Source organism: Schistocerca americana, chromosome 5, assembly GCF_021461395.2.
Source record: "Schistocerca americana isolate TAMUIC-IGC-003095 chromosome 5, iqSchAmer2.1, whole genome shotgun sequence".
Lineage (NCBI taxonomy): Eukaryota > Metazoa > Arthropoda > Insecta > Orthoptera > Acrididae > Schistocerca > Schistocerca americana.
In genome coordinates this window covers 119,256,724-119,269,954 of record NC_060123.1, presented here as the reverse complement: position 1 = coordinate 119,269,954, position 13,231 = coordinate 119,256,724, and the positions used below count along the sequence as shown (strand labels likewise).

Sequence of the window (13,231 nt, the reverse complement as noted above, 5' to 3'; positions counted from 1 at the left end):
CCTTTTTGTTGCTCATGAAAACTACACACTGCATGTTGAACCCCTATACAACGAGAGTTTCAGAGGTGGTTGTCCAGATCGCGTACATACCGGTAACTTTAATACCCAGTAGCACGTCATCTTGCATTGATGTATGCCTGCATTCGTCGTGGCATACTATCCACCAGTTCATCGAGGCACTATTGGTCCAGATTGTCCCACTGCTCTACGGCGATTCGGCGTAGATCCCGCAGGTTGGTTGATGAGCCACCTCCTCCATAAACTGCCGTTTCCAATCCATCCCTGGCATGTTCGACAGGGTTCATGTGTGGAGAACGTGCTGCCCACTCTAGTCGAGCGATGTCGTTACCCTGAAGGAAATAATTGTCAAGAGGTGCACGGTGCGGGTGCGAATTTTCATCCATGAAGACGGATGCCTCGCCATTTTGTGCCGATATGGTTGTATTATCTGTCGGAAGATGACATTCACGTACCGAACTGCCGTCACGGCGCCGTCCATGACCACCAGCAGCGTACGTCGGCCCCACATAATGCCATCCCAAAACAGCAGGAAACCTCCACCTTGCTGCACTCGATGGACAGTGCGTCTAAAGCGTTCAGCCTGACCGGGTGGCCTCCAAACACATCACCGAAGATTGTCTGGTTGAAGGCATATGCTACACTCATCGGTGAAGAGAACGTGATGCCATTCGGCATGTTGTTGGGTCCATCTGTACCGCGCTGCATAGTGTCGTCGTTGCAAACATCGACCTCGCGATGGACGTCTGGAGTGAAGTTGCGAATCATGCAGCCTCTTGCGCACAGCTTGAGTCGTAACACGACGTCCTGTGGCTGCACGAAAAGCATTATTCAACATGGTGGCGTTACTGTCAGGATTTCTCAAGGCCACAGTCTGCAGGTAGTGGTTGTCCACTGCAGTAGTAGCCCTATTGCAGGCTGAGCGAGGCACGTCATCAACAGTTCCTGTCTCTCTGTATTTCCCCCATGTCCGAACAACATCGCTGTGGTTCATTCTGAGACGCCTGGACACTTCCCTTCCTGGCACAAAGTAACCATGCGGACGTGATCGAACCGCGGTATAGACCGTCTAGGCATGGTTGAACTACAGACAACACATTCCTGGTGGAATGACTGGAGCTGATCAGCTGTCGGACACCCTCCGCCTAATAGGCGTTGTTTATTCATGGCTGTTTACATCTTGGGCGGGTTTAGTGACATATGTGAGGCGTCAAATGGATTGTGTCTGTAATACAATATCCACAGTCAACATCTACTGTCAAGAGATTCTTTGAACCGGGGTGATGAAAAACTTCTTTTGATGTGTGTAGTTCAAGTTAGCTTCTTCAAATCGTCTGTTCCTGGCGTACTCATTATAAACAGTATAGTCCGTGTAGGAAGGTGTACGCCTCTGTGAATCTGTGGTGAGCGTTCAACTTTCCAAAGGAGGAATCATTATTAGCCTGTTCTGAAGTTAGTTGGCCACTGTCGCGATCACGAGAGTTTTGTTTAGTTTTGGTGAAACCCCAGTCATGTGTCATTCACTAAACGCAGAAAAATTCTGCCTTCTGATTTCCTTTAACGGGGTTTTAGGAAGGTTACTATGACGAGCTGAGGTACATTTTTATACAACTTGAATTTTCACTTACATGCGGACAGAAGTGAGAGATAATTTTTCCCCAAATGCAGGGGGCTTACACGTCTTTTAGAGAGGACATATAACCAGATGCTTCATGCGCAGTGTTAAATAATTCTGTTTGACGCTAAGGACTTGGTCAGTTATATTCGGGTGTAATAAACGTGGAAGAGGAAAGAGAGAAACGAAGGTAGAGGCGTGAATGAGTTACTTGCAGATGCCGCGCGTGCACCACCAGGAATCGGTCGTCGCTGCTGTACGTTGCCAGCCCCACGGTGAGTAGGTGGTAGTCCTTGCGTCGTATCCACGACACCTGCAACACACAAAGGAGAGCAAGAATGTAATATCTGTAGATAGGGCGGCCAAGTGAACATACCCACAGATACTGTCATCTTGAATATACAAACTATGTCAACATTCTTGACGTCCTGAAAATACGGCCTGTTTCCCTCCCCAGTCATCCCTCTGTCGTACCTTTGGCTTCTTCAATGGGTTCCATCTCTTATGGCCCTGTCGTCGATACATGGTTAAACAGCAAACTTTCTTCTGTCCTCTGTGAAGGTCGAACCATCAAGGTCAGCATCTGTTTAGAGAACTTCTATTGGGGGGGGAGCCCTACGTGTTATCATACATTACGATCATGCTGAATGTTTTAGGCTTTGTGTAGTACTCTGTAGAGTTCTAATGTTTGTCATGAGCGGTTCTAGGCAGCATGGGATAATGTAAGACAGATTTGTAGGCCGGCCGGTGTGGCCGTGCGGTTCTAGGCGCTTCAGTCTGGAACCGCGTGACCGCTCCGGCTACAGGCTCGAATCCTGCCTAGGGCATGGATGTGTGTGATGTCCTTAGGTTAGTTAGGTTTAAGTAGTTCTAAGTTCTAGGTGACTGATGACCACAGATGTTAAGTCCCATAGTGCTCAGAGCCATTTGGACCATTTTTGAACAGATTTGATGACGACCAATTTAGCCAAGACGTCACATTTAGCAGAAAGAGTACGGAGTGACCTTCGAATAAGGATCGATGCTTCATTCTCCGTCGTCCGGTGGCAGCAATATTTCATCCTTTAACTTCCACTTAAATATATGCTGAATACTTTTTTACTCTTAGCTGATGCGGTTTCATTTACATATACGAATTGTATGGTTGTAAACAGTAAATGTCAATCAAGTACAAGGTGAAGCCATAGATAAGCACATTATAAGTATAGAAAGTTCGATTCCCATGCCCAGCCTTGTCAATTTCCTAAGCCCTCACAAAACGTTAGAACGTAAAGAAAATGTAAATCAGAAACTTGCTGTCAGATTAAAAGTGTGTGACGGACCGAGACTAAAACTCTGGACCAATGCTGTGAGGACGGATTGTGGGTCATGCTTAGGTAGCCCAATTGGTAGAATTTTTAACATCGTGCACTCTGACAGCAACTGTGATAATAGAACATGTAATATGTCAGCCTCAGTTGCAAATAGAAACCAATTTTTTCCCAGGTTTCAGACAAAATAATTTGGCTTTCTTCAGAAGCCTCTTGCGGCCTACCGACTTCGTCTGCGCAATGGGACCTATTGCTTCTCTTCATTCCAAGTAATGTAGATGTATGACTGGTTACTACGGTGCTACAGTTTTATTCTTGAAATGGCCAAACTTTAGGATGCATTAGTTTACTGTCACTAGTTTCTGAAAAGGCCAAATTATTTTGGCTGAAACCTGGGAGAAGACTGGTTTCTATTTGCAACTGATGCTGACGTGTTACATGTTCAATTGGTAGAACACTTGGCCGCGATTGGCAAAAGCCTCGCGTTCGATTCTCGGTTCTGCATACAGCTTTATTCTCCCGGAAGTTCAATATCAGCCAACGTCCAGCTGCAGAGTCAAAATCTCACTTACGAAACGTAAATAATAATAATGCATACTTTATAAGCTGATGGATTTTGGCGTGGGTCTTACCTATACCGAGAGGGCGAATTTTAGACTGAAAACGAACACGAGTGCCCTTTTGAACGGCGTGGGTGTGTGGGATTACAGGCGGAAACTGGTAATACTCGAATATAGCACCAATGACGTCAGGAAAAACTCTTTGCAAAGTAGCATTTCAGAGGCGAGAAGTGGCTTTCGTTCGGAGCTTTGTAGAGTATTCAGGGCCATGAAGGGCTTTCACGTTGAGACACTGTATAGGAGCAAGATGAAATACATAACAGGCAAATACTCCAGCGTGAAGAGATTAAAGGATCAGAATTACTGAGTACAACAACTTTGTTCTGGAACAAATACTTTAGATGATATACTATGAGAAGCACGTCTCCACATATAAAATTTATATTGTCATTAATATTAATTAATTTGTGACAAACAAGATTTCGTTATTCAGCTCTTGTTAAGGGCAATGAATTTATATGCACCAAATTTACCAGCGATACATTGTAGAGGCGCGATAGTGCGAGGTAATACAGTAATAGAATTTATCAGTGTATAGACACGCAGAGGTAAGATAACAAATGAGATATTGTGCTATCCCATTCAGGGATCATAGTAGCAGCAGAATCGAGGTGACAAGGTGCAAATAACTCATCCAGTAGCAGGTAAATTGATGACTAGTTATAATGGAATTAAATTTTGAAATTAGAACAAAACAAAAAGGACTAACACTAAAACGAATAGATGATGAGAAAGAAAAGACAAGTTCCTTGCAAAAAAGCACTGAACATCTTTGAACGTCTAAGAATGTCTTGTAACTAATACACTCTTTGTTCTATAGCATAATATTTTAAAAAGATAAATTAATAGCATGTAATTCGGTTATAAATCAGCAGAAAATCAGTTACTTAATTTGATTGTTTCATTAACTTGCATGTGATGCAATACACTATTCTAATCAGTCATGAATAATTAAAATAATTTCCATCATAATTGTGAGACATGATATAAGGTAAATTTTTGAAGTAACGGGCCAGGGTGGCGAGTCTATAAAAAGACCGCTACAGAGTTCACAGCTGGTGATGGTCAGTGAGGCAGTTAGATCAGGGAGCTGCTGGTGTCACAGGTTGTGGTGTCACAGGGGCAGCTAGAGGAGGAAATTACTGATGTCACAGGTTGTACTAGAAAGAGGGGCAGCTAGCAGATGGAACTGCTGGTGTCACAGGTGGTGGTGGTCAGAGAGGCAGCTAGCAGAGGGAAATGCTGGTGTTGCAGGTGGTGGTGTCCATAGGGGCAACTAGAAGAGGGAACTCCTGGTGTCACACGTGGTGGTGGCCAGAGGGTCGTCTAGAGGAGGGAACTGCAGGTGTCACGAGGGGTGGTGGCCAGAGGGCCATCTAGAGGATTGAACTGCTGGTATCACAGGTGGTGGTGGCTAGAGCAGCATCTAGCGGAGGGAACTGCTTGTGTCACAGGTTTTGGTGGCCTGAGGGGCAGCTACAGGAGGGAACTGCTGGTGTCACAAGTTTTGGTGGCCAGAGTGGCAGCTACAGGAGAGAACCGCTGGTATATCAGGTGGTGGTGGCCAGATGGGAAGCTACAGGAGGGAACTGCTGGTGTCAAAGGTGATGGTGGTCAGAGGGGCAGCTAGCGGAGGGAACTGGTGGTGTCACAGGTGGTGAGGGCCACAGGGGCAGCTAGTTGAGTGAAATGCTTGTGTCGCAGGTTGTGGTGGCCAGAGGGGCAGCTAAATGAGGGAACTGCTGGTGTCACAGGGGGTGGTGGCCAGAGGGGCAGCTAGAGGAGTGAACTGCTGTTGTCACAGGGGGTGACATCTAGAGGGGCATCTAGCGGAGGTAACTGCTTCTGTCACAGGCTTTGGTGGCCTGAGAGATAGCTACAGGAGAGAAGTGCTTGTGTCAAAGGTGGTGGTGTTCAGAGGGACAGCTGGAGGAGGGAACTGCTGTTGTCACAGGGGGTGGTATTACAGGGGCATCTAGCGGAGGTAACTGCTTCTGTCACAGGATTTGGTGGCCTGAGGGACAGCTACAGGAGAGAACTGCTTGTGTCAAAGGTGGTGGTGTTCAGAGGGACAGCTGGAGGAGGGAAATGCTGTTATCACAGGGGGTGGTATTACAGGGGCATCTAGCGGAGGTAACTGCTTCTGTCACAGGATTTGGTGGCCTGAGGGACAGCTACAGGAGAGAACTGCTTGTGTCAAAGGTGGTGGTGTTCAGAGGGACAGCTGGAGGAGGGAACTGCAGTTGTCACAGGGGGTGGTATTACAGGGGCATCTAGCGGAGGTAACTGCTTCTGTCACAGGATTTGGTGGCCTGAGGGACAGCTACAGGAGGGAACTGCTGGTGTCAAAGGTTGTGGTGGCCAGAGTAGCATTAGCTGAGGGAACTGCTGGTTTCTCAAGGTTGGTGGCTAGAGGGGCACCTAGCGGAGGGAAGTGCTGGTGTCACAGGGGGTGGTGGCCAGAGGGGCAGCTAGAGGAGTGAACTGCTGTTGTCACAGGGGGTGACGTCTACAGGGGCATCTAGCGGAGGTAACTGCTTCTGTCACAGGCTTTGGTGGCCTGAGGGACAGCTACAGGAGAGAACTGCTTGTGTCAAAGGTGGTGGTGTTCAGAGGGACAGCTGGAGGAGGGAACTGCTGTTGTCACAGGGGGTGGTATTACAGGGGCATCTAGCGGAGGTAACTGCTTCTGTCACAGGTTTTGGTGACCTGAGGGACAGCTACAGGAGGGAACTGCTTGTGTCAAAGGTGGTGGTGTTCAGAGGGACAGCTGGAGGAGGGAACTGCTGTTGTCACAGGGGGTGGTATTACAGGGGCATCTAGCGGAGGTAACTGCTTCTGTCACAGGATTTGGTGGCCTGAGGGACAGTTACAGGAGAGAACTGCTTGTGTCAAAGGTGGTGGTGTTCAGAGGGACAGCTGGAGGAGGGAACTGCTGTTGTCACAGGGGGTGGTATTACAGGGGCATCTAGCGGAGGTAACTGCTTCTGTCACAGGATTTGGTGGCCTGAGGGACAGCTACAGGAGGGAACTGCTGGTGTCAAAGGTTGTGGTGGCCAGAGTAGCATTAGCTGAGGGAACTGCTGGTTTCTCAAGGTTGGTGGCTAGAGGGGCACCTAGCGGAGGGAAGTGCTTGTGTTACTGGTGGTGGTGGCCAGAGTGGCAGCTAGAGGAGGACGTCAGTGCTGTCCATCCTATTGCCATGAAGGGTCGGTAGCTTGGTTTGGCGGAAGCAGCTGTTGTGTTTCTCTAGGTTGGACTTTAAAATAGTTTGAGTGGCGGATCGCCAAGATTAATGAATTGCACAGAAATGTTTGGGATATTTACCGCCAGTGAGGAATCGATTTTCAGCTGGTTCACTGAAGTTCCTGGACAATGGAACTGTAGGGAAATTATTAGCAGTTCGTTAAGTAGTTTGTGTTACACAGGCATGTGATCCTACTTTCGTTTACAGTAGTATTATTGCCTGTTTTGTAGCGTGCATCTTGTGATATTGCTCAAGCTTAGTGGCCTTAAAGGAATAAAAAATTAGTCTTATATTTCTTTTGAAAAATTAATTTTTATTGATGCACAGTTGCCCATGTATTTCCTATATTTTGTGCAATTGGTGAACATCAATTGAAATTTTAGAGATTTTTCAGGAAGAGCATGCAGATCTACACTTAATGGTAACAAGTAGTTATGCGGTTTGGCCAATAATCCGAAAGCGACATTTTTCATAGTATATCACTTATCCGCCAGAAGTAGTAAGTTTGGTTGTGTTGATACCCCGTTGTCACATGTGGAGAGTGAAATGAGACATGAGGACAAATACAGATTTGCTGAATTAATTTATTTAATCTTGTCCTCACATGAGGAACAGCTTGTTGGGGTGTTTTATTGCCTCTCACGTGAAACAATAGATGTCCGGCTTTGCTGATAGTGCAAACAGTTTTGCCGAGCATGGGGTCACTCGAATGCCGCTGCCAGCGTTGTCTCTGGCTGCGATCGTGTGAAAACACGGAGGCGCACCTGGTGATAGCCGTGAACTCCCTCCAGTGAGTCGACAACTCCCTTGTGACCACGTACTGCATTCCAGATGTTGCTCCTGATGTCACAGGCTCGTGGTGTTGGTTGTGATACTGACATGAGAATCATTTTGAACATTAATGGCGGAGTACTTGACTTATATGCCCATTTAGGGCTTAATGCACACACTCTAAACACTTCTGCGGTGGCAAGTGAGGAAAGGCTTCCATCCTTCTGGTAGCTAGTGTATTGCAGCATGGGTTGTTGCTACACTGCGCTTCGTAGTGCCAGTCCGTCGTGTGTTGCCTTTCAACGCATACCATTGTTTTCTGCGTGCAGCTTATTCCGTTGTTATCTCACTTCCGCCCTGGCGTGATTTTTGGGCAAATGCGGCCGATACGCTACTTTGGCTTTTTATTAAGACTCGGTCTCTCGGGTCAACAGTAGCTTGTCCTTTACACTAGATATCCTGGAGACACACCATTCTCGTTCTGTTTCACCTCTTAAGAATTATCCTAACAACTGGCTCCATTAACCCCATCATTTAATCTTCACACATCTCCGTTGGGCCCCTTGCCCTGCTCCGTAACTCAAACACTATGGAACTTATTTTACCACTAGGATTCTTGCAAGATTACTTCTAACTCCCTATTCACGACTTACAAGCTAAAATGAATCTGTTATTCTCAATACTTCCACCTTGTGCATTCACCTTCCTTCTGATGCTTTGTGCTTGGGGTTTCCACTCCACTGGAATATGAACGACAGCTGGGTCTGATCTCAGTCTTGTGCATCGTGTTCTACCTACTAAAACAAGGATTACGCTCTTTGTGGTGGATGTTTGACAATAGTAAATGTTTCCTCTTTTCGGTTCTGATTTTCCCAGTATACGTTTACATGTAGTGATACAGTTCAGGGAGACTCGTCCCTCCTACTAGTTCAGAAGCGTGTTTGTAGACTGTACTTATTCCGGTCCTAGAGTTTGATTTAACCTGGCTATATCTGTGGCATATAGCACTTCCATGGTCTACTCTGGCCAATGCAAACGAGGCTGCGAAATATTCAGGTGAGTTATTACTGAAATCGTGGTAGGCAGAAGGTAACTAGGCCCCATTATCTCACACGCTGTTTCATTTAATAACAAACCTCTCCCGTTAAATTGTAGCTTCTCTGCTGATGTAAGCTTCCCGTGCTCGAAGCAACTAGCCACTACATCCATTTTGTAAAAGATAGAGTACAAACAATGCGCCTCGACCTGCTGAAAGTACACTTACGGTTCGACCACTTTTTTACTGCATTCTGTTACTTCCTTTTGTCCCATTAAAAGTTTCACTGTGTAAGAATCCTGCCCCTCTGTTATTACCATATTTGGACAGACTGTGATATCCCCTCAGTGGCGTATTTGTAACTATGCCTCCACCATTTCTACATATGTTCCGTTGTCTTTTGCAGTAAAAGTAGTCGCCGCGTTTCTGCTCTTACAAGTTTCTTCAGTATCTCCCACTACGCAGGATATGCATGAATGAAGTAACACACGTATTGTGCTTGTTTTATGTTGCTGGTACAGAATCGGAAATGCAAACTTTCGCTCCATCAGGTCCTAACGATACCGTGACTGACCTGAAATAAAAAGGTAAGGTTTAGCGCTCAGGTTCTAAAACCGCTCCAGGTCCGGCGGTAGTTCCTTATGTACATTCCTGAGACCCTCTAAATACTGCTCTGGCGACAGCACGTTTTCCCCTACCTGACGTCTTACATCGTGGTGCACAGTCTGCTGTAGTTCTCTTACTTTCCCCTCATTCTTCGCAAACAAAATCTTCTATGGACTGCAATAATTTTTGTCATTACTATTTCCCTGTCTAAGACTTCAACTTCCCCTTGCAGTTCCCTGGTACTCTAATTAACAGCCTCTTCTGCGGCTCTGGCATACCTCATGACTTATCCACTCTATTTTCGTAGCAGTCGAGTGCTACTCAATATGTCCTTTTCTAAACTTGCTGTCTGCGTAGTGTGCCAGTCACTTATGGCTTTGTCCCCTTTTATCACTGCTTAACCTCTATCAAAAAGTTGTTCACCCTTCGAATGTCTTCCTCATCAGTAATGTCAGCGTCGATTCAAAATTTGTTCCTTCGTGTATATGGAATAGCCCCCAGTACTTAGGTCATCTCCTTAATTTCTCGTTCACCCCATGTATTCTCTCACTTACCCCAGCACTTCCTTCGAGTATCTCGTGCCTTTCGTTTCCCTAACGGAATTTGTCGAATGCTTCTTCCATCCTTCTCACCTCGTTACACATCTCCCATGTGTTGATTACATCGTGTATCTCCGAGTGATGACTGGTGGTCATTACGTCTTCGTGCTTGGCGAGAAGCACTCCCCCTTCGAGATGCTGGTTCCGTAACGCTTCCACCCTGACGGAAATCAGTAGCCCCACTATAAACCACATCTTTGCGCCTCACCCACAGGCACGAAAAATTAATATTTTTCTGCCCCTTGAATTCATTGCTGCACGCCGCTGATTATATTAGTCACACGAAATATATAACTAACTTAAAAAATATTAAATGACCATGTCGTAGGCTTTAATCCATTCGGTTTCCTCATTACCGTATCGTTCACTATCTCTTGTTTATCTTCCAATACCTTTCTCCTCACTGTCCCATTCTGGTCCACACCTCCTGTCCCTGGATTTACTCCCAGACGCGGTTGAAAAGGCTTCCTCCACACTAAATGCACAATTATCGTTCTTTCCGGCAACTGAGTCCTGACACTTGTTATGGCTCCTCATACTTCACAAAAAACTTGTCCTCCCCTCGGCGCATACGAAGATGATAGCATCACCCACGGAAAAACTCTGTTATGTGCTATCCTTGCCGTATGGCCCATTGCTTCTTCGTGTTCGTCCAGTTTCCGTGTATTTGCCCTCCGTACTCTATTCAAAATTTCCGTACTCACTCTGGCAAGTTCCTTTACAGACACAGAACTAGCATCGACTGTAAAAAGAAAGCTATCGCTCCTCTTTTTATACCCACGCCGCCGTGTTGGACTTGCGGCAGCGTCTGGAACATGTTCAAGCTGGTCAGGCACGTCCTGGCCTGCGCGCGGCCTTGAGGACGTTGCGCAATACCTAAATCGCGGAATCTAGCCACTAGTAATACTAGGTGGCAAGCTTTCACTTCCTTGGACCGAAAGGCCTTGTTAAACCACCGTAAAACCTGCCCCGCCCAGCCATTGTAATTGGGATGACACTCGCTCAGAGACCTAACAACCAACCGATTTGCCTGGAAGGAATCAAAATACTTCTCAATCAAACGAATCCTTGACCAAATGTTCACTAAAAACGGATCAGTGTAATCGATTCTACTAGTTCGATTTTCCTTTCTTCGCTTACAATACTTCGAATGTTTATGGCACTGTACGACCATATACTACTTCATATGGTGACAATCCTGTATTCGGATGCTGTTTTAAGTTGTAGGTAGAGATTAAGTACCCCAATAGACATCACAATTAGTGTGATGTAGGTCAACGTAGTATCCAAGGGTCCTCCCGATTGTCCTATGCACTCCTTAAGTTCTTCCATTGGCTTGTTGAAGGAGAGGACTCGTCCTGTACTTAGTCACATTCAATAACTTACACAATTCTTTAAACAGCTTTAACGTGAAGTTCGTTCCCTTGTCAGTTATTGTTGTTTCAGGAACTCCAAATTTCATTATCCTGTTATTCACTAGAGCTTGTGCCACTGTTGCTGCCTGCTAGTTTGGCACTGCGACCATCTCTGCATATTGAGAAAAAGATCTGTAGTTGTGAGTACATACTTATTTCCTGCAGGTGTTTTACTGAATGGACCTAAAACATCAATTCCTAGAAACTCGAATGGTGCTAATGGTTCATGTGACCTCTGCAACCGTACTCTTGTCCGACAGAAATCTGATCTCTGTGCGCACTGTATGCAATTCCACACATACTGGTGTATGTCTGTGTGCCTGTTCCGCTACCAATACTTTTCCGCTATTCTATTGTTGGTAGATCTGCAACCTCCATGACCTACTAATAGGCGATCATGAGATTCTTGTAACACGCTATTCGTTAGCTTCGCCTGTTCCGCTACCTTCCCTTCCAACTTGGTTTCGCTGCATACCAACCTATCCTGGATGCAAAACTGTGACTTCTGCTAATACAGCTTACATTCGCCATCTGCTCTTTTTACAGCTTGCCATTCCTTATGCTCACAATCCGAATACGTAACACTGCTACATTTGTAACTAAGCCGTGTGCATTTCCATGCTTCGTCCCTGGTTTGTGCGTAATTTGTAAAAAGAATTCACTTAGTCTTACTGCCTATCGTGTCAACCTAGTAGGAGGATCCTTTAACCCCAACAAAAATTTTAATTTTTTCGTACTCTAAAACGTTCACCACACAGATAACATTTGAAATATGTCATTCCATAAATACGGTTTAACATCCCTTTCTCAGTTGTGGAATAATTTCTTTCTGCGGAATTATGTTTCCTTGATGCATGAGCTACCTAGTGTTCTACGCATTCTTCCTCTTGTGACAACTCGCAGCCAAGTTCATGATAGGATGCAACGCATGATAAAAGAAGTTCTATATCAAAATACGGAAACATAAATATAGGATTTGACGTTAAAGCTTTTTCTAGCTCCTCAAAACCATGTTGGCACTCTTCTCACCATACAATTATAGTACCTCTTTTAACAATTTGTCAACGATCTCGAAATATCCGGAAATCCTTTTACGGACCGGCGGTAATATTTCGCCAGTAGCCAAAAACGATTGCAAATCCTTTACAGTTTCTGATGTAGGAAATTGACGTAGCGATCTAATTAACCTTGGGTTTCCTCAGCCCCATCTCTACTGATGATATGACCTAGGTATACTACCTCCTCTGTCCCAAAATGACATTTTTCCGTACTCAGTGGTAACTTCGCTGCTCTCCACCTTATGAATACTTCACATGTTGTTCCATTTCACTCCCATAGAGGATTACGTCATCGAGATACAGTAAGCATTGACGTGGTTTAAAAAATCTGAGAACGCCATACAACAATCGCTGAAACGATACAGGAGCATTTTTTTGGCAGTGCCCCAGTGTCATGAAACCACTGTTTCGTGTCGATCCTGTGGAGCAACCTATATCTGGCTATTATTTAAATCCATTCTTGAAAAATACCTGTATTGGCCTAAAGGACCCAAGGTTTCTGTGACGTTTGGCAAAGAGGCATCCTTCGTGTTCAGTCCATTTTTATTTTTCCTTTTACACGTCGACTATTTCTGCTGTTCATGGACTGTTACGTTTTTTAAGTATCGATCGATAAATTCCTCCAATATTGATTGCAGGTACCTACACTATGTGAGCAAAAGTATCCAGACACTCCCAAAAACATACGTTTTTCATATTAGGCTCATTGTGCTCCCATCTGCTGCCAGGTTGTCCGTATCAGCGACCTCACCAGTCATTATCCACCGTGAGAGAGCAGAATGGGACGCTCCGCAGAACTCATGGACTTTTGTGGTCAGGTGATTGGGTGTCACTTGTGTCATACGTCTGTACGCGAGATTTCCACACTCCTAAGCATCCCTAGGTCCACGGTTTCCGATGTGATAGTGACGTGGAAACGTGAAGGCACACGTACAG

At 45.5% G+C, this 13,231-nt stretch overlaps 1 protein-coding gene across 1 annotated transcript in view; it reads right to left on the bottom strand.

The window, feature by feature from the left end:
* Positions 1 to 13,231, bottom strand: part of LOC124616229 (protein turtle homolog B-like) — a 454,186-nt gene that overhangs the window by 80,377 nt on the left and 360,578 nt on the right. Inside the window, exon 4 of the mRNA XM_047144531.1 lies at positions 1,845 to 1,946. Within this exon, the coding sequence (XP_047000487.1) occupies positions 1,845 to 1,946 (102 nt within the window). The remainder of the gene's footprint in view (positions 1 to 1,844; positions 1,947 to 13,231) is intronic.